The 22,488-nt window shown below is 39.8% G+C and overlaps 1 protein-coding gene across 4 annotated transcripts in view; it reads right to left on the bottom strand.

Annotated features, from left to right (window-relative positions):
- The window catches only part of chd7 (chromodomain helicase DNA binding protein 7), a 236,865-nt gene that overhangs the window by 154,824 nt on the left and 59,553 nt on the right, over window positions 1-22,488 (bottom strand). For all 4 annotated transcript variants that reach the window (XM_063064050.1, XM_063064060.1, XM_063064079.1 and 1 more), the window contains exon 3: window positions 7,297-7,655. In XM_063064050.1, the coding sequence (XP_062920120.1) occupies window positions 7,297-7,655 (359 nt within the window). The remainder of the gene's footprint in view (window positions 1-7,296; window positions 7,656-22,488) is intronic.

Genomic DNA, 22,488 nt, shown 5'->3' with positions numbered 1-22,488 from the left:
CCCAGAGTCCTGAGAGAGGTTGCTGAAGAGATAATGGATGCCCTGGTCATCTTCCAAGAATCACTTGATTCTGGCACAGTCCCAAAGGACTAGAAGATTGCAAATGTCACTCCACTCATTAAGAAGGGAGGAAGGCAAAGAAAGAAAGGCCAGTTAGCTTAACCTCAGTGGATGATAAAGTGCTGGAGTCTATTATTAAGGATGAGGTTTCAGGGTACTTCAAAAGTTTCAAAGGTGCAATTTAATGTCAGAGAAATGTATGCAATATACATCCTGAAATGTTTTTTCTTTGCAACCATCCACGAAAACAGAGGAGTGCCCCAAGAATGAACTACAGTTAAATGTTAGAACCCAAAGCCCCCCCCCCACCCAGCTTCCCTCCCTCCCTCACGTAAACGGCAGCAAGCAACAATCCTTGGAGACGAATGACAAAATAATTCAAAGTCTGCATGGCTTCTGTAAAGGGAAATCTTGCTGACAACTCTGTTAGAGTTCTTCAAGGAAGTAACAAGCAGGGTGGACAAAGGACAGGCAGTGGACATTATTTACTTGGATTTTCAGAATGCATTTGATAAAGGTGCCATACGATGCTGCTCAACAAAAAAACATCCGATAGCGCTGCAGGAAAGATACAGGCATGGATAGAGAAATGGCTGACAGGCAGGAGGCAGCAGGTGGGAATAAAAGGGGCCTTTTCTGGCTGGTTGCCAGTGATTAGTGGTGTTCCTCAGGGGTCAGAATTGGGGCCGCTACTTTTCACATTGTTTGTCAATGATTTGGATAATGGAATTGATGGCTGTGGCAAAGTTTGCTTTCAATATTAAGATAGGTGGAGATGCAGTTAGTGCTGAGGAGGCAATGCGATTGCAGCATCACACATCAGAGAAGCAAAGGAACTTAGGAGTCTTCGTGCAAGTCCTAGAAGGTCAATTTACAGGTCGAGTCTGTGGTAAAGAATGCAAATGCAACATTGGCATTTATTGCTAGAGGAATAGAGTATAAAAGGAGATAATGCTGAGCCTTTATTAGACACTAGACAGGCCACACTTGGAGTATTGTCAACAGGTTTGGGCCCCTCATCTCAGAAAGGTTGCTTTTTCCATTGCAGAGTCCAGAGGTGGTTCACGAGGATGTCCTAATTCTGCTCCTGTCTTATGGTCTAAGGGGGTCAGGCAATGAAGCTTTCTCTGTGACTGACATTTTAGGGTGCGATATAAAGTTGGTCCAAAGCACGATGAATGGCTTTGCCTGCACTGTCCCACAGTTCAAAGTCATTTACACCCTTTAGATTTGAGTCCACATCTATCAGGTTCTTTAGATAGAGAAACTGGCTGGCCATTCCAACACACCTTTTTTTTAAATATACATTTAATCTGCATCCTTTTACATACAGCAGATATTCACAATTAACAAGTCGTAAAAGACGATCTAACCAATTTCACAGATAGCCAAAAGTTTACCTTTTATTTCAGGCCACTTGCTCATGGAAATTACCCTTAAAAGAGTGTACATTCAGCAAAGTAATCCTTAAAATTTCTTCAGAACTATTACTCAATTATTTATCATAATCAAATTTAGGGGTTAGAGAGGTAAAAAACTGCCCTGTAAGTGAGAATATACAGTGCCTATAAAAAGCTTTCACCCCAGCTCCCCCCGGAAGTTTTAATGTTTTATTGTTTCACAACATTGAAATACAGTGGATTTAATTTGTTCTTTTTTAAAACATTGATCAACAGAAAAACTACACCATGAAGACAAAAGAACACTCCAAGCAACTCTGCAAAAAGGTTATTGAAAAGCACAAATCAGGGGATGGATGCAAGAAAATTTCCAAGTCACCGAATATCCCTTGGAGTACAGTTAAGTCAATCAAAAAATGGAAAGAATATGGCACAACTGTAAATCTGCCTAGAGCAGGCCATATTCAAAAATTGAGTGACTGTGCAAGAAGGAGACTAGTGAGAGAGGCCACCAAGAGACCTATGACAATTTTGGAAGAGTTACAAGCTTCAGTGGCTGAGTTGGGAGAGACTGCACATACAATAACTGATGCCTTGGTACTTCACATTCACAGCATTATGAGAGAGTGGCTAAGAGAAAGCCACTGTTGAAAAAAGAATTCACATGTTTGCCATAGTACATCTGTTGGTATTTGGTGATATACCAGATCTCAAATATCTAATGAAATATAGCCACTATCATGCCTTTTTAAAAATTGCATCAATATGTTGGGCTCAGGATAGATCTTCAGTGATGTTGACACCCAGGAACTTGCAATGGGTCACCCTTTGCACTGTTGATCAGGACTGGTTTTGTTCACTCACGTTACTTTTCTTAATGAAGTCCACAATCAATTCCTTGGTCTTACTGGCTGAGTGGATGGTTGCTATTGCACTGTTCAACCAACTGATCTATCTCACTCCTGTATGCCTCCTTGTCACCATCTGAGATTGTGCCAACAACAAATATGTCATCGACAAATTTATAGTGTTTGAGCTGTGCCTAGCCATGCAGCTGTTGGTGTAGAGAGAATAAAGCAGTTGACTAAACACACATCCTTGCAGAGCGACGACGTTCACTGCCAGTTAGCAGGGGATGTTATCTCCAACCCGCACTGACTATGGTCTTCTATTGAGGAAGTTAAGGATCCAGTTGCAGACTGGGATACAGAGATCCAAGTTTTGAAGCTTGTTGATTAGTACTGAGGGTCTGATGGTGTTGAACAGTGATTTCTAATCAATAAACAGCAGCCTGACACTTGTCCAGGTGGTCCAAGGCCAGGTGAAGAGTCAGTGTAATTGCACACATCTGTCGACCTATTGTGACAGTTCAACTGCTCATTACCATAAAGTTATAAATATATTAAAAACTTAATCGACGAGTAGAATAGAATTGCTCCTTCCATATGATTGACGGATACAAGGAAATGGAGATTCAAATATAAAGGAGATAAGGAGAAAAAATGCAATTTGTGTGTGTTGTTTTGTATTTCCAGCATCTGCAGATTTTCTTGTGTTTGCCAATATCATCTTTAGCACTTCCTGTAACAGGCCAGTGATTAACATGTTTTACTCTCAATTTAAAGAAGGGACAGATGATGTGGAAATAACTGTTGTTAGGATATAAATGCATGGAATAACAGATTCAAATTTGAAAGCAACGGACACTGCCTTGCTCCCTAAAATGATAGCTACAATGAAGCAATCAAGGTATTCTACAGATGTCGTGATATCTTGATGTTGATCTTGAGGTTTTGATGTTCTGATGAAAAGTCTTAGCCCAAAACATCCATAGATGCTGCCCAACTTGCAGAGTTCCTCCAGCACGTTAAAGGTGTAGCTAAGGTGGAAGTTTTGTTATCTAATATATGGGTTAGCCTGTTATAGCTTCACATGATTAAATATAAACTCAGGTGAGGAATAACATCAGTACAATGTAATTCCAAACTTAAGAGATTTAAAGCAATGGACAATACAGAATAAATATTAAGATTTTATTTGTACTGACTACAGCTGCTATCTTTTTCTCTCTCTGCAGTGGCCTTTTATTGAATTTCTTATGCATATGTACATAACTACTCAATTCTTTAGAGAGTATATAATTATAAGTTTGAGATACAAAATGGGCTCAGGTAAAAAGAGTATTTAACACTATAACCTGCTTGCATTCACTTGTTCCTTGATACACATTAGGGATGCAGAAACTGATTGCAAGAATGATGTAATTAGTAACCTAGTTTTGAACTTATGACTTGATAATTAACCTTTCAATATAATTCATCTGGGCTAAAAGCTCTAAATTTAAATTCTCTATACGTGTAAAGAAAATGCTTATTACTACATTCCAATCTACTAGCCCACTGCCACATATGGATATGGTATGCTTATTTCCAATCAACTTTGTGAGAATAGGTTGAGTGAACTTGGCCTTTTCTCCTTGGAGTGACAAAGGTGACCTGATAGAGGTATACAAGTTGATGAGGGGCATTAGTCGTGTGGATAGCCAGAGGCTTTTTCCCAGGGCAGAAATGGCTAACACGAGGGGGCACAGTTTTAAGGTGTTTCAAAATAGTTACCAAGGGGATGTCAGAGGTAAGTTTTTCCCACACAGAGAGTAGAGGGTGCGTGCAATGCACTGCCAGTGAAGGTGGTAGGGGCAGATACAAAATGGTCTTTTTAGAGCCTCTTAGATAGGTACATGGAGCTTAGAAAAATAGAGGGCTCTGCGCTAGGGAAATTCTAGGCAGTTTCTAGAGTAGGTTACATGGTTAGCACAACATTGTGGGCCAAAGGGCCTGTAATAAACTGTAGATTTCCATGTTTTATGTTCTATGAACACCCCATCTCCTCCCCTTTCCACTACCCTATTTGCCACTCACACATATCTACTTGATCCCCTTCCTCAGTTTCCATTTGTTCATTTCCCTTGGTTCCAGCCTTCAACCTTTCTTCCATTGTTCCTCCACCTCCATCACTATCTCCACTCTTCCTTCCCTCCATCTGGCTTCATTTTCCAATCAAATCCTCCTCTACTGGATGCACATTATTTGCCCCAGCCCTCCACCTCACTGCTTTGTAATGGCCATCTCCTCTCCACTCTTTCAATCCAAAAGGGCACTGAATAAAGCATCACCTGTCCATTTTCCTCCACAGACGTTCCTGTACCAGTTATTTTTTTGCTCCAAATTTCTGCACCTGCAGTGTCTTGTCTCCAATGTTTTTAGGACATGCAGGACTTCCACTTTTGCCTTCCATACAACAGAAACAACTCTGCTACACCAATGAGTACTGTCCAGACCAAGCAGAATTTCAGCTAACATAAATACAAATATACAAGTTTGTGCAAAGCTGTATACCACAACCAAAGAGGATCCAACTCAGAGATAAATAAGCCTATTACAATTTTGCTTAATAAATTGCCGACTCCACAAATTTTGCTGTGAGATATTGAGAAAATTAGCTATGTGCAATATACAAATTCTTGAATGAATGTTGGGCATGTGCTCCAATTTCACCAGATAGCAAGTTTGTCGCCATTTATCCATTAGTACAAAACTGAAGCATTTCCTGTTGCACAGCAAGAAAATAAATCAAGACATCAAAATAGCTAACCTATCATTTGCACTAGTGGACTGTGTAACAGCTTGGTCTATTTCTTATTTCAGTGACCTGTTTTTTTTTGCAAAACACCTGTTGCCTGCCATCTTAAAATACCATTCCAATCCCACTGTGACTTGTATCTGTAATCCTGGTCTGTTACGATAGATGCCTAACACAACCTTAACGAACACTGCTCATCCTCTTTCTAAAAAAGACAATGAAGCCTTCAGGACTTGATATTGAATTCTTGTCTATATCAGAACTGCCCATTTGGTTTTGTTTTTCTCCTTCTATTACATGCCGGTCATGTCACACGGGTTTGTTACTAGCAACACAAAATAGAAGACTGTCTCCTAAGAGCCACCAAGTCATTTGATCCCATTGTCCCCCACTTCCCACCCACACTCTGTACACTTGAAAACTCTTTTCTCCTTTCTGGTTTTGACAAAGGCCGATGATGAAATGTCTCCACAGTCTCCTTTTCGTAGATGTGGTCTGATCTGATGAATGTGTGTGGCATTTTCTATTTTTATTTCCGATTTCCTGCACCTGCAGTTTTTGATTTTCAAGGCAAAATTACATTTCATTGATCCAATGCTCTTTGAAAGACCACACACCCCGTTAAGCACTTTCTTATCTTTACCATATACAGTAATCATAATCAATATCAAAATAACCAAAGACCCTTTTTAAAGAAACTTATTTTTAACTTTAATATTCTAAGTTAAATGAAAGGATCACTTTAGTAAATTTACAAAACAGAACTGATGAATACTTTTAATGCAACACCATATAATGTCAATTTTTCCTTTTACTGTTGTCTTAACCTCTGGATAAATGCTGTAAATACTGATTAAGATCAAATGAATTAATGAATATTACAGTACTACAATTTTTATGCAGCATCCTTTTCTTATCCCTTCCTATAACCCCAGCCTCCTTTTTTTTTGACAGGGGGAATTTGCAGTTAACAGCAAAGATCAACTAGTCCAACTTTGAAAGCGACTCACACACCAAATTTCTGTGGTGACAACCTAATTCCTTCAATTGCTATCAATGATCTTTTGAAAAGTATGCCATGTCCAATAGTTTTAATATCATAACACGCTGGAGGAACTCAGCAGGTCAGGCAGCATCCGTGGAAACGATGAGTCAACGTTTCGGGCCGGAACCCTTCGTCAGTCCTGACAAAGGGTTCCGGCCTGAAACGTTGACTCATCATTTCCACGGATGCTGCCCGACCTGCTGAGTTCCTCCAGTGTGTTGTGAGTGTTGCTTTGACCCCAGCATCTGCAGAGTATTTTGCGTTTAGTTTTAATATCATGCTGGCTAAGCACCAGATCACATTAAAATAATTTGTGAAATCAGTTTATTGGGCAGCAACAATTATACAGGATGCTAAATGTTAGGAGAATGGACAGATGATACAGATAGAAATTGAAAACTAAATTAAAAATCCTATGTGAAATAATTACCATACAAACTCACCTTTTAGAGCAGTATTAGTCTGCTGAAGTATATGATTTAGAATGTCACTAAAAGCTCTCACTTTGGTTTATAAAGTCTATATAAGATATTCAAGATGTTTACATTGTGTGTTTTATAAATAACTAATTCATGTCAACTGAACTGTGCATTCAAGCCTGCTAACATCACAATCCATAAAGGAGCACTGATAGCAACTTGGAAATTTCTGTTAATCTGCACTTGCATGGAAATCCCCAAGTACTGTAGCTGTCAATTTGAGAGCAATGATGATGAATGATGATACTAATGTTACAATACAACAAGGGCTACTGGGTATAGTAGTACTCTGTATTAATGCGTGAATGGAAATCCACTTCCTTTGTAGGTTTTTTCATTAGCAATAACTCTCCACACTTTATTTTCATTTTTGATTACTTAAGGAACTGCTCTTATGAGCTTGATAAATTGTATCAAAATGTTCAGCTTCCCATACTATGCTTTCTCAACAGCTTTTATTTCTGATGAAATATTTATACAGGATATTATTTTACTTCGGACACCTTAGTACAGCAGTAATAAATCACTTGGTTGGAGGAATTGCCCCCCACCACACGCAGGCAAAACATTTCAGCAGCTTCTAGGTATGACAAATTTGCAGCATTTTAACTTTACCAGTAAAAAGCACTTCAAAAAGTTCTGTACTACCATAAAACAGGATTTACTTTCCTACCTTGCATTCTTGTTACTTTTGATCTTAGTGGTTGCTGTAGACTTGGGTTTCTTTTCCTTTGCTTCTTTGGACTCCTTGGGGTCTTTCTTTTCTTTTGGTTTTTTCTTTTTCTTTTTCTCTTCTGTTGAATTATCCACTGCTGTGCTAGAGATTACCAGTTGGTCAATCACCTTGGGAATGTTTTGCTCACCCCGAGCTTTAGCCTTAGCAATGGCCTCAGCTACAATGCGATTGGCTTTCTCTTGCATTCGCTGCTGATCCAGTGACTTTTGTCGTTCTTCTCCAGTTGCTAATTGAGAGTTTTGCCCACTAATCTGAGTCATGTCTGATTGAGTATCAGCCAATGTATTTGAAAGCAACTAAAAAGATGTGAAAGAAAATAAAAGATAAATTAAAAAGTCTCATTAATACTGTTTGAAATAGTGAACAAACCTTATTTGTCATCAGATAATATATCACTTGGTTTTATACTTGACAAATTTTAACCCATTCTCAAACCAGATCGAATTTGCAAAATATATCAGATTAGGATGGGGTGGGTTGGGTCTTTGACCAAATATTGTAATTCTAATTCTTCTGTAGTTCTCAAAGTAACCCCCTAAATTTCAACCAGGACTTCTTAAAAATAGTGCTCTCAACGATTTCCACCATTGCCCACGGATGAAAAAAAGGTGATTTAGTAATATAGTTCAACAGTCTAATTTATTCATAAAAGTTGGAGACTTACATTTTTTGTATTTATGGTGATTTTCATTGACGTCACTAATATATGTCATAAGCAGAACATTTAAATAACCATCATGATAACAGAATGTGATTTTACCTATAACCATTGCAGCATTACACATCAGCTGTTCATGTACTAATCAAGACAAAAATGACATTTGTGCCCCAGATTTTTCTCTCCTGAAAATACTCACCTACCTTGATCTTTGGCTTCACAAGTTTCACCTTAACTTAAAGTTCTGGTCATTGTTCAATGTTTAGAAGCGTCAATCACAAGAAATTAATAAGATTGCACATAAACAGTTAACACTTCAAAAAAAGCATCGAGACAACATGTCCAAGTGAGCAACCAATGTATTCTGACTACTCATTCACAAGAACTATATACCTTATCTTATTTTCTACCAATGTGTGGCAAGGAGGGAGTGGAAGACAAAGGAAAGAAAGGTTCACAATTATGCTATAGCATGAATGACCACCATCTAAAGAGAATACCAGTCCTTGCCATGCTAGTCTCACTCAGCCTTCTGCTCATTTACCTTTACAAAATATATATCTTTATAACCATCACCTGACAGCGCATTCTAGATTGTATTTACAATACCTTCCTGTTTTTGTAGCAAGTCCCCACATAAAAGGATCATACATGATATTTTAGTCACTTTACCTGCCCTGCCACCTTTAAAGAACTTAAGGACATGTATTTCAAGATCTCTTTGCTCCACACTTATCAATATCCTCCATTTTATTGTAGCTTGTCTTGCTGAACAACTGAAATGCATTATCTCACTTTTCCTTGGTTCAAATACAATTGCCTCTCATCTGTGCAGATAATCAATCTTATCCTCCTGCTATCTAAAGCCTTTCTCCAATCAACTGCACAGCTTTTTTTTCCATCTGTAAATTCTGAAATCAACATTTAAATCACTGAGCTTTGTGGAATCCTCGTAACACACTTCATAATCACAAATATACTCATGGCACCATCTCAATGTTGGCTCCACTTTGCTGCTTTTCATTAGACTCATGTGCTTTCGCTTTTTCACCATTTGGAACTAATTTAAACAAACTGTAGATTTGGCTAAAGGCAAATCTATTTTAATCAAACTTTCACTTGAAGCTTGCTACTTTTAGAGCGCACAGCAATGAGATCAGTCCACACGAGACAGGGGTAGTTGGGTTTGCATACACAAGTACAAGTATACAACTGTGTTATTGCTGCTGAGTTTAAAAGTAGATGTGCTTTCCAGAGCAAAATACTCTATTTTCTGTCCTGTAGTCAACAGAAAAAAAAAATTGGGATTTCCTGATAACAACCCTGTTAGAATATTTCAGCTTTCCTCTCTTCAAAGGTCTTTCAGCAAAAGATTTCCTTACATGCGAATTATGCTTTTGCCAGTCTTGCAATTACTGCAGCTGCAGTCATCTTCCTGCATCTCATTCTCCCTTCTCCACCATCATGTACCAAATGTGATCTCTTCCTCTTCCCTCTCTTGCTTTGATAGTAATTGAATTTTAAGCGAACCTGCCATAGAAGAGGCAGATGGTGCTTTAGGGAAAGATGGTTGGGCTTTCAGATAAATTGTGTTCTACTTCCAATATTCACAGTTATCCCCTTTGCACTCCTGACACAGATTTGAGATGCCCAGAGTCTTTTCAAACGCCTCTATTTTGGGCCAGGAATGTTGCATTTTATCATGAGATACAACATTTGTGGAGTTTTCTCTGCTTCCCACAGGAAATATCTTGTCTTGCAGATCTCAGGATAGTGAGCATTTCAAGAATCTAATGTCAACCAGACTGAGGATGTTGGCCTGTCCTTCACATATTTGTTTCATCTATGCTGGCATCCCACTTAGAATTTAGCAAAGGTGGCAAGTATGGTACTTGACTGATACTTTGATGTGCCTAATGAGATTGCCCATGTCTCTGATACAGGACAATGGAGATCATCGTTGTTCAGCAAACCATACAGCTTGTGGTGGATTTGAGATCTTGACAGGCACTAACACTGCTTTAGTCAACTGCAGCAGTGGAGGAGCACCCCATCAATGCCTGTCTGTGCTGAAAGTTGTCTAGGTTAAAGAATGTGAGCAATCTTTTCAGATGACAATATAGATATCAATTATGTAGAAAGGCATATTGGTGAAATACCTTTGACTTTGGACAATGAATGCAAGACCCATCTTTTTATGCTTCACTGAGCAGTGATGATTTCATGATCAGCCATTAAATGAACACATGAAAGTGTTCCATAAGACCATAAGACATAGGAGCTGAACTAGGCCATTCACCCCATCAAGTTTGCTCCAGCATTCCATCATGTCTAATTTATTATCCCTCTCAATCCCAGTCTCCTGATTTATCGTAACTTTTGACATCATGACTAATTAAGAACCTACCAACCTCTGTTTTAAATATACTCAATGGCTAGCCTTCATAGCCATCCGATGAATTGCCTCAGCTGTAGCAATGAATTCCACAGATTTACCACCCTTCGGCTAAAGAAATTCTTCCTCACCTCTGTTCTAAATAGACATCCCTCTGTTCTGAGGCTGTGCCCTCTGGTCGCTGACTCACCCACCATAAGAAACATCTTTTCCGTATTCACTCTAAGCCATACAATATTCAACAGATTTCAATGAAATCCCTTCTCCCATCATTTTTCTAAACTCCAGCGAGTATAGACTCAGAACTAAATGCTCCTCATACATTAACTCATTCATTCCTGGAATTATTCTTGTCAACCTCTCGAATGCCATCACATCTGCTCTTAGATAAGGGGCCCAAAGCTACTCAATATTCCAAATGTGTTCTGATCAATGCCTTGTAAAGCCTCATTACCCTTGTATTCTAGTCCCTATATGGTATAGCCTAATGACCAAGGTTAAGGTGATTATGATTCTAGAGAGGGAAAAGGGTGTTAACATTTTCCCATGTGGTATACTGGTCAGCTGCACGCCACCAGGGAGCTTGCCTGATGTGAAGTGCAATTTTACAGTCAGGAGCAAAATTGGTGCAATGACACTAGCTTGCATGAGGACTGCATGTGGTTAGGTTCAAGGTTTGTATGTCATTTATGTAATATATGTAGAATTTTAACAGCTTTCTCATGACAGCTAAATGAGGATTCTTTATCATTTCCATAAAGGCTTCTGTGAAGTTAATTTAAAACAAAACGAGCACAGTGACGTGTGCTGCTTTTTGCATTTTTAAGACATTGAATTTGTTGTATGATGGAAAACTTGTTCATTTACCGCTTGGACAGAATCAGCACTAACAGTGGAATGAAGCATTTGAGGACGATGTGATAACTTTTCCTGCAGCAAATGGCAAGACTGCCCTCTGTAATAACCACTACCAGACTATCTCCTTTCTTGAAAATGGCCTGATAATAGCGACTCCAGTATTCCTCAGCATTCCCATCCCTTCCTGGGTATGGTAATTTCTGGACAAGATGATACCAGAAGTGGTTCTTTGCCATATTTAATAGTTCACCACAGACTTTCTGCTTCAATGACTTCTTTTTTCACTTGTCAAATGACTTTTCTTGCTAGAATGGGGTGTCATCAAGATTGAAGCAGAGTGCGCACAGTGGGATATGAGGGAAATACTGGTTAAAAAGATTTTCAAGGTGCTTTTACTGCACCATGCACTATCTCTATATATGAACAGTAGGCAAGACAAAGTTTTCACTGCATCTCGGTACATATGACAACAATAAACAAATCCCATTCTGAGAATTTGATAAGCATAAAATTTTCTAGAATTATGAAAAGATGTTATTTATAAACACTTCTGGATGGTTTTTAAGGACACGCGCACATCTAAGACTATGAAGGTCTTGGAATTGAAAGCAAGTTATAATCACGGTTAAAAAAAAATCGGCTGGGTGAATAGATGGCTAATACAGTTGAGTCTCTGAGCAAGCAAAATACAACTACTGGTAACTGGTAGTCTGTAAGTATCTGCGCCATGGCCTTACCACTAAACTAATAGCTTTTATAACAAAGAGACATTAAATATACATAAATAACAGATGAGCAGAATCGCGGGTAGTGGAAATTACAAAGAAATGAATAGGCTACACAATGGTCAAAATTTGGGCAAAGGCTGCCTGTTGTATAGACAAACATCATCCACCCTAGACCAACAAGGATAAAGCAGAATACCCCCCAAAGGGTGAAAGTCTAAAAGCAGCAAGAGTACAAAGACAATTTGAGGAACCATGCATGGATCTTAAAGCATCACTAATAAAAAAATTTAAAAAAAATAAAAAAACACTCAATGGAATATTGACCTTAATACCCAAGGTGCTAAACTACAAAAGGATAGAAATAATGCCAGAGTTATAGAACATAGAACAGTACAGCACAGTACAGGCCCTTCGGCCCACAATGTTGTGCCGACCCTCAAACCCTGCCTCCCATATAAGCCCCCACCTTAGATTCCTCCATATACCTGTCTAGTAGTCTCTTAAACTTCACTAGTGTATCTCCAACACTGACTCAGGCAGTGCATTCCATGCACCAACCACTCTCTGAGTAAAAAACCTTCCTCTAATATCCCCCTTGAACTTCCCACCCCTTACCTTAAAGCCATGTCCTCTTGTATTGAGCAGTGGTGCCCTGGGGAAGAGGCGCTGGCTATCCACTCTATCTATTCCTCTTATTATCTTGTACACCTCTATCATGTCTCCTCTCATCCTCCTTCTCTCCAAAGAGTAAAGCCCTAGCTCCCGTAATCTCTGATCATAATACATACTTTCTAAACCAGGCAGCATCCTGGTAAATCTCCTCTGTACCCTTTCCAATGCTTCCACATCCTTCCTATAGTGAGGCGACCAGAACTGGACACAGTACTCCAAGTGTGGCCTAACCAGAGTTTTACAGAGCTGCATCATTATATCGCGACTCTTAAACTCTATCCCTCGACTTATGAAAGCTAACACCCCATAAGCTTTCTTAACTACCCTATCCACCTGTGAGGCAACTTTCAGGGATCTGTGGACATGTACCCCCAGATCACTCTGCTCCTCCACACTATCAAGTATCTTGCCATTTACTTTGTACTCTGCCTTGGAGTTTGTCCTTCCAAAGTGTACCACCTCACACTTCTCCGGGTAGAACTCCATCTGCCACTTCTCAGCCCACTTCTGTATCCTATCAATGTCTCTCTGCAATCTTTGACAATCCTCTACACTATCTACAACACCACCAACCTTTGTGTCGTCTGCAAACTTGCCAACCCACCCTTCTACCCCCACATCCAGGTCGTTAATAAAAATCACGAAAAGTAGAGGTCCCAGAACAGATCCTTGTGGGACACCACTAGTCACAATCCTCCAATCTGAATGTACTCCCTCCACCACCACCCTCTGCAGGCAAGCCAATTCTGAATACACCTGGCCAAACTTCCCTGGATCCCATGCCTTCTGACTTTCTGAATAAGCCTACCATGTGGAACCTTGTCAAATGCCTTACTAAAATCCATATAGATCACATCCACTGCACTACCCTCATCTATATGCCTGGTCACCTCCTCAAAGAACTCTATCAGGCTTGTTAGACACGATCTGCCCTTCACAAAGCCATGCTGACTGTCCCTGATCAGACCATGATTCTCTAAATGCCCAGAGATTTTATCTCTAAGAATCTTTTCCAACAGCTTTCCCACCGCAGACGCAAGGCTCACTGGTCTATAATTACCCGGACTATCCCTACTACCTTTTTTGAACAAGGGAACAACATTCGTCTCCCTCCAATCCTCCGGTACCATTCCCGTGGACAACGAGGACATAATGATCCTAGCCAGAGGCTCAGCAATCTCTTCTCTCGCCTCGTGGAGCAGCCTGGTGAATATTCCATCAGGCCCTGGGGACTTATCTGTCCTAATGTATTTTAGCAACTCCAACACCTCCTCTCCCTTAATATCAATATGCTCCAGAACATCAACCTCACTCATATTGTCCTCACCATTATCAAATTCCCTCTCATTGGTGAATACTGAAGAGAAGTATTCATTGAGGACCTCGCTCACTTCCACAGCCTCCAGGCACATCTTCCCACCTTTATCTCTAATCGGTCCTACCTTCACTCCTGTCATCCTTTTTTTCTTCACATAATTGAAGAATGCCTTGGGGTTTTCCTTTACCCTACTCGCCAAGGCCTTCTCATGCCCCCTTCTTGCTCTTCTCAGCCCCTTCTTAAGCTCCTTTCTTGCTTCCCTATATTCCTCAATAGACCCATCTGATCCTTGCTTCCTAAACCTCATGTATGCTGCCTTCTTCCACCTGACTAGATTTTCCACCTCACTTGCAAGAGCCCAATTAGGCTAAGCCTGGAATAAACAGGAACAGCACTGGGTATATTGAGGATATATGATCTTTGAAGGATTGTACTGTTAAATTTGTCAGACTAATAGCTGGATTTCCCAGGTGCGGCCTCCTGTATATCAGTGAGACCCAATGCAGGCCGGTAGTCCACTTCACTAAGCAATGACAATCCATCCGCAAGAAGAAGTGGGATCTCCCGTTGGCCATCCATTTTAATTCCACTTCCCCTTCCCATTCCGATGTCAATCCATGGCCTCCTCCACTGTCTCGATGATGGCACACTCAGGTTGCAAAAACAACACCTGATATTCCGTCTGGGTAGCCTCCAACCTAATGGCACGAACATCAATTACTCAAACCGCCGGTAATGCCCCCCCCCCCGCCAAACCATTCCCTATCCCCTTTTCTCTCTCTCACCTGACCTCCTTGCCTGCCCATTGCCTCCCTCTTCCCCCATTTTCTTTCTTCCATGGCCATCTGTCCTCTCCTATTAAATTCCCCCCTCACCAGCCCTATATCTCCTTCACCAATCAACTTCCCAGCTCTTTACTTCACCCCTCCACCTCCCAGTTACACCAATCACCTATTGTTTCTTCCTCCCCTTTCCTATCTTTTAAAACTATTCATCTTTTTTTCCTCCAGTCCTCCTGAAGGGTTTCAGCCTGAAACGTTGACTGTACTTTTTTTTTTAACTACAGATGCTGTCTGGCTTGCTGAGTTCCTCCAGTATTTTGTGTGTGTTGGTTGGATTTCCAGGGTCATTATAAAGAATAACCTCTCAAATTTACATTGCACTTCAGGAATTGGCAAACTTGAGTGCTTTGTTCAAGTTCAAGATAGCAAGGGGATCCTTCAGTATAACAAGCGGCAGCCTTCTTGGGGAAAAAAAATACAATGCAAATCTTTCAAGGCTGAAGTTTGAAAATACTTCCAAAGGCAGGTAGAAGTATTGTGTAATGTTTATTTTTTTTTCAAATGGCAATTGTTGTAATTTTAATCTGAGACTGGTAAACCTTAAGCAAACAAAAATGTTAGGGCTTAGGGTTTAATGCAGGTATGGAGAAATCAGGACTGACAGAGAGTCTTAGCCTGAAACTTAGTTTATTCCTCTCCATACATGCTGCCCAACTTGAATTCCCTCAGTATTTTGTGTCGCTGCTCAAGATTTACAATATCTGCAGAATCTCACATTATGCAGATTGAATTGAATTGACTTTATTACTTACATCTTTCATATACGAGTAAAAATCCTTACATTACATCTCCATTCAAATGTGCAATGTACAATTATAGTAATTTATAATAATTATGTACAACAGGATAGTCAATATAACATAGAAACACAAATTAAGCAGACTGATGGCCTGGTGGAAGAAGCTGTCCCGAAACTGGTAGGTCCTGGCTTTTATGCTGCGGTACAGTTTCCTGGATGGTAGCAGCTGGAACAGTCTGTGACTGGGGTGACTCGGGTCTCCAATGATCCTTCAGGTGCTTTTTACACCTGTCTTTGTAAATGTCCTGAATAGTGGGAAGTTCACATCTACAGATGTGCTGGGCTGTCTACACCACACTCATTTTCATTTTTTAATTTTTTTTTATTAATTATTGAAGATCAACAAAAACTCTTAACTCTTCTTCGATTTGTGCCAGTCACTCTTTAATTCAATTTAAAATTGTACATCGTTACTATTTGACAAAGGAGAAACTGTCTAAAATGTTTCTTAATGTTGATAGTCAGTGTGATTGATGTAAAACCAAGACAGCTACATTGACACATATGTTTTGGTCGTGTTCTGTATTGAAACATTTCTGGAAATCTATTTTCTCTATAATTTCTAAAGCTTTAAAAATTAATTTACAACCTAATAAACTGACAGCTTTGTTCGGTATAATCCCTCAATATATTCATGGTATTTCTGTATCAGACCAACATGTAATTGCATTTGTTACATTACTGGCCAGAAGGGCTATTTTATTGAAATGGAAAGATACCTCTGCTCCCACTTTGATACAATGGTTCTCTCAGGTGATATTATGTCTTAGTTTGGAGAAAATCAGAAGTCGAACTTTTGATCCTCAATTTGACTTTGAGAAAAGGTGGGGTTCATTTGCCAGCTACTATCATCTGATTTGAGTTAATTAAGATGGTCTCCTTCTGAGTCTTGTTTAAATGGATTTGAGTTGGCGGATTGATGTTTTTCTTTTATGAAAGCTTGTATGGCGTATAGCTCCGGGGTTGTGCTCCAAAAGGTTTTTTTTTCCCATGTTTTTTTTGTTAGCAGGGTTTTTTTGTTTTAGTTAGTAGGGGTTCTTTTTTCCCTTTTTTTCCCCTTAAAAAATATTCATAACACTTTATTTTTTCTTATTATTATTGATATATTGTTTAGCTTTGTTAATCAGTTCCTTTGTTAATTTAATTCCTCATTGTACATATTGACATGTCCACACCACTTTCTGCAGAGTCCTGTGATTGAAAGAAGTACAGTTCCCATACCAGGCAGTGTTGCAGCCAGTCAGGATGCTCTCAATTGTGCCCCTACAGAAAGCTCTCAGGATTTGGGGACCCATACCAAACTTCTTCAACCATCTGAGGTGAAAGAGGCACTGTCTGCCTTTTTCACCACACAGTCAGTATTGTACAGACCACGTGAGATCCTCGGTGATGGTTATGCTGAGGAACTTAAAGCTGTTCACCCTCTCAACCCCAGGTCCATTGATGTCTATAGGGGTTAGATTTAAGTCAAGAATCAAACACAACCTTATTTAATGGTTGAACAGGCTTGAAGACCTCAAGGTCCTATGCAGAATGGCACTTCTCAACCAAAAAACAGTCCTGAAAAATCATTTGTATTTCCTTTCACTTGCGTAACTGCTATGGGCTTACAAATCGCCCATGGTTACAAGCAAAATGCCTGTTACATTGAAGACTGGTACAGGTCAACCTTCACTCATCCGACTACCTGTAATCCAGTTCCTTCGGTAATCCGGCACCGTTTATGCTTAATGTGATTCTTCTGTAATTCGGCATTTTCACTAATCCGGCACTCCTCAGGTCCCAATGGTGCAGGATTAGTGAAGGTTGACCTGTATTATATTTACACACCACACCGTGCCCCTTCGGTAATTGTGTGGCAGATTTAACCTCTGTTCCAGAAGTTCTTCAGTTTAACCTCTGACATGGCCCCAACCCTCCCAATTCTGATATGACTCATCTCTGGGCGAAAGGATGGCAGAACTGAGCAAGCTGCTTGGCAGATGCACTATAAGTAACTATTCACTTATACCCACTACTGAACACGTTAATTGTCACTTAGATGGTATAATTCACACTTCATGAAATGCGTGGATTCAAGCTCCACAAAAAGGGAAAACATATGATCCAGACAACACTTTAGAATAGTTCTTGGGTACTTCCACAGGTAGAATTGAAAGTTTTCAAGTAAACTTTAATGCAAAGTTACATCAGCTCCCTGGCAATTGCCCAAAGCTTCCCCACAGTATCCTAATATTTATCATTCACTATTGAAAAGAATCCAATTACTTTATTGTTGCACACATAGTCTAGTTTCTACACAGTTGCAAGTGACTACATTTCAAAGCATCAAATTGGATGGCTCAAGTACTAGAAAGCTGCAGATCATGAGGATGCAACACACTTTCCCGAAACATTTAAACTAAGGTACCGAGGAATTATTATTTGATTAGAAATCTAGAGAGCAGGGCTATCAATGCTGAGATGCAAATTCAACCCACCCTACCATCTATGGAATTTAAATTCCAGATTATGAACCAAAATTTAAAAAAAACTAGTCATTAGTACTGAAGACCACACAACCACAGAAATGTCATAAAAATTCATCAGGCTTGCTAATATCAGAACGCTTACCAGATCAGATTAGCCACTGATTTTAATGAATGGTGGAGCAGACGTGACAAGCCATATGGCCTAACTCCTGCTCCTTTTTCTCATGTTCTAATGCTCTAATGTCATTCCAGAAAAGGAAACCTGCCAACCTAAATCATTCAGAACACTCTTCTCAAACCTACTCTCAGGGACAATAAGGCATTAATATTGCCCACATCTTTGGGGCAAAAGCCAATCCACTCCTGCCTCTGAAAAACTTTTCCAGAAACAAAAAGGCTATTTTGTGTTATCATTCACCTGTCAAAACAGATTACTGGAGCTTTCCTGCAGCTACATCATAAATGGATCAATGAAAACAAATACATATGGCTCAAACTCCAACGATTGGGGGGCGGGGGTCATCAGTCAGGATTTCATATCCTCCTCCTCCTAAACACACAAACACCCCACTACTCCATGGTGGGTCATTAAAAAAATACATAACACCATCTCAATACCCAAATAATCCTGTCAATGAATTCAATCTTAAAAGGAAAAAGAGTATTATTTAATAATACAATAAATACTACTAACTACAAATCTGACTGATGAAATTAATCAATTTAGTGAATCATGTGGAAAACGTGCCAGTAATCAGTTGCAAAACAAACTATTCTTTATAAATACTTAAGAATAGATGTTTGGATATGATTTCTTCCCCTCAACTATCCAACTTCTTCCAGAAGGAAAGTGAACATGCATCAGTAAGAATTGCTGGAAAGGGAGAATAAAGAAAATCAGAATGGGCGGGGGGGGGGGGAGGGAATCACAGAATGATAAAGATTGGTTTGATTCCGAGAATGGGAATATTCAGATCTATAGTTCTCACTGGCAAAAAAAAAACTTTATCTTACGTCCAACAACATAGTGCATCACAACTGCACTGCACACTAATTTCAGGATACACATATGGCAGCAACCCAGCAAACTACTTAGATGGCATCTTTCACCATCTAGAAGGATAACTTCAGGTTCAAAATATTACCTGCAAAGTTCTACTACTTTACTGTTTCTTTAGTTTGACCAAATCAAAAATAATTGAAAGCAAGGTACATTTAGGGAGCTAGTCACGTTGCAATTCAAGAGTGTTCAGACTCAAGCTGATCAGCAGGCAGGTCAACCTGAGTCTTCTAAATCACTTCACTCATGGTAAATCCTCTGGACGGCATTCAAAGGTTTTTTTTTGTAGAAATTGGAACTGTTCAAATAGATTGGCAGGTAGAATATGACTTCACTATCTTAAGGAAGTAAGCAGATAGAAAGCAGGAAATATAAACCTTCTAGCCTGATAACTATGACAGGAAAAATACTGGAACCCATAATGAAGTGGATCAACATATATGGAAATAGTGCTGGAAAAAGGCTCTGTGCACAAGATTAGCCACAATCTTAATGAATGGTGGGAAAGACTCAAGAAACTGGATGGCCTTGTCCTGTTCCAAACATTATTCATTTGTTTCATGTCCACCCAAGAACCCTTTACGTACTTGCTCCATGGAACAATAACTGCTGGTGAATTATAAAAACGACAAAATCTGCAGATGCTGGAAAGCCAAAGCAACACACACAAAATGCTGGAGGAACTCAGCAGGCCAGATAACATCTATGGAAAAGAGTAAACAGTCAAAGTTTCTGACCAAGACCCTTCACCAGGACTGGAAAGGAAAGTGGAGAAGTCCAAGTGACTTTGATGAACCATACACAATGGCAAATAATGAGCCTTGAATGCTGGAAAAAATACATTCCATCAAAAGCTGCAATAGGCTCGTAGTATTACATGACAAAAATATCACAAGTGCTGCTACTTGCATCAAAATGGACAATGATCCATCAAGCATATAATTCATATCTGTTGAATTCTTTGAGGAAATAACAGGCAGTATAGACAAAGGAGACAGCAGTTGCTTATTTGTATTTTCAGAAGTCACGGGACAAAGTGCCACATAAGGCTGCTAAACAAATTTAGAGTCCATGGTATTACAGGAAAGATACTAGCATGGATAGAAGATTGGTTGAATGGCAGGAAGCAAAGAGTGTGAATAAAGGGGGCCTTTTCTGGTTGGCTTCCTTTCACATTATATGTCAATGATTTGGATGACAGAATTGATTGGTCTGTAGCCAAGTTTGCAGACTATATGAAGATAGGTGGAGGAGCAAGTAGTGTTGAGGAAGCAGGGTGTCTGCAGAAAGACTTAGATTAGGAGAATAGGCAAAGAAATGGCAAATGGAATATAGTATGGAAGGGTACAGTCATGCACTTTGGTAGAAGGAACAAAGGCATAGACTATTTAGATCAGGGAGAAAATTCAAAAATCAGATGCAAATGCACTTGGAAACCCTTGTGCAAGATTCCCTACAAGTTAATTTGCAGGTTGAGTCTAGTAAGGAAGGCAAATGCAACATTAGCATTCATTTTGAGAGGATAAGAATATGAATGCATAGATGTAATTCTGAGGCTTTATAAGGCATTTGTCAGACTGCACTTAGAGAATCATTGGCAGTTTTAGGCCCCTTATCCAAGGAAGGATGTGCTGGCACTGGAGAGGGTGCAGAGGAGGTTCATGAGAATGATCCTGGAAATGACAGGGTTAATGTATGAGGATTGTTTGGTGCTTCTGCACTTGTACTCACTGGAGTTCAGAAGAATGAAGGAGAATCTCATTGAAACTTGTTGAATATTGAAAGGCCTAAATAAAGTGGATCTGGAGAGGACGTTTCCTATAGTGGGTAAGTCGAGAAAGAAAGGGCACAGTCTCAAAATAGGACATCCATTTTGAACAGGGATGAGGAGTTTCTTCATTCAGAAGGCGGTGAATCTGTGGAATTCACATAATTGTTGTCATGTAAGCCTTACCATTAGAATTGCAAACAAGCAGAGCAACCTTTGAGGTCTTTCGAAGGCCATGGGTTTGAGTGATAATAAGGCATAGCTTAATCTTGTATTGCCTCCAAAAATACAATTCAAACTGTGCCTGGCTGCTTTAAATGTCAAGAGTAGACAAAGCGGTCCTCCTTCTTCAGTTCCCACCAAGCAGCACATATCTCAATTGAATGAATGGGGGGGCAGTGGGGGGGGTGGTGGAGGAGAACAAAGATAGCACTTTGATCACATCTTCGATGATTCCCTACCTCCAATATTACAAGAAGAGGATAAAGTTTCTGCTAGTCTCTTCACTACTGTCTGCTTTTCGAAATGGTGGAAATAGGAAGCTCTGCTAGACAAATGTCCCAGATAACAACACATCTTTTCACCTGTTTCCTCCCTTTCTACTGTATTCAGGACCTTCTCTGGGTTTAGGGCATCCCATTTCTTCAATGGCATGGATGATTAAATGCAACAGAATGAGTTTTTCACCTTTGTTTTTAGCAAAGATTTAAATAAAACGTGTAAATTCATTAAACAAAATTTCAAGGTAATAAAGACCACAAGGCCATAGACATAGGAGCAGAATTAGACCTATTAAGGGTGCTCCTCTATTCCATCGTGGCTGATTTATTATCTCTCTTAACCCCATTCTCCTGTCTTCTCCCTGTAACCTTTGAAGCTCTGACCATTCAAAACCCTATCAGCTTTCATTTTAAATATAACCAATGACTTGGCCAACACAACTATCTATGGCAATGAATTCCACAAGTTCACTACAGTCTGGCAACGGAAATTCCTCATCTCTTCCTGCCACCTTAACAGGGTTAGAGTTCCACTTGGTGAGACCCTACATAAATTGGAGGACTGCTTTGTTGAGCGCCCCTAAGAGCGAAATTTCTGGCCAACCATTTTAATACCTATACCCATTCTGACGTGTCAATCCACAGTCTCCTCTTTTGCCTTGGTGATGCCACTCTCAGGTTGGAAGAGCAACACTTACATTCCGTCTAGGTAGTTTCCAATCTTAATGGTATGAATATCGATTTCTCCTTCCCATAATTTTTTCTGTACCTCTTCCCTTTCCCACTCCTCTTACCTCTTCTCCTCACCTGCTTATCACCTCCCCCTGGTGCCCCTCCTTCTCCCCCTCCCCTCCCATGGCCCACTCTCTTCTATCAAATTCCTTCTTCTCCAGCCCTTTACCTTCCCATCCATCTGACTTCACCTATCACCTTCCAGCTAGTCCCCTTTCCCCTTCCTCCATTTTATTCTGGCATCTTCCCCTTCCTTCCCAGACCTGAAGAAGTGTCTTGGCCTGAAATGTCAAGTGTTTATTCATATCCATAGATGCTTTCTGACCTG

This window comes from Mobula hypostoma, chromosome 1 (genome assembly GCF_963921235.1).
Source record: "Mobula hypostoma chromosome 1, sMobHyp1.1, whole genome shotgun sequence".
Taxonomy (NCBI): Eukaryota; Metazoa; Chordata; class Chondrichthyes; order Myliobatiformes; family Myliobatidae; genus Mobula; species Mobula hypostoma.
The sequence above is the reverse complement of the archived record's forward strand: the minus strand, read 5'-3'. Positions and strand labels throughout refer to the sequence as shown.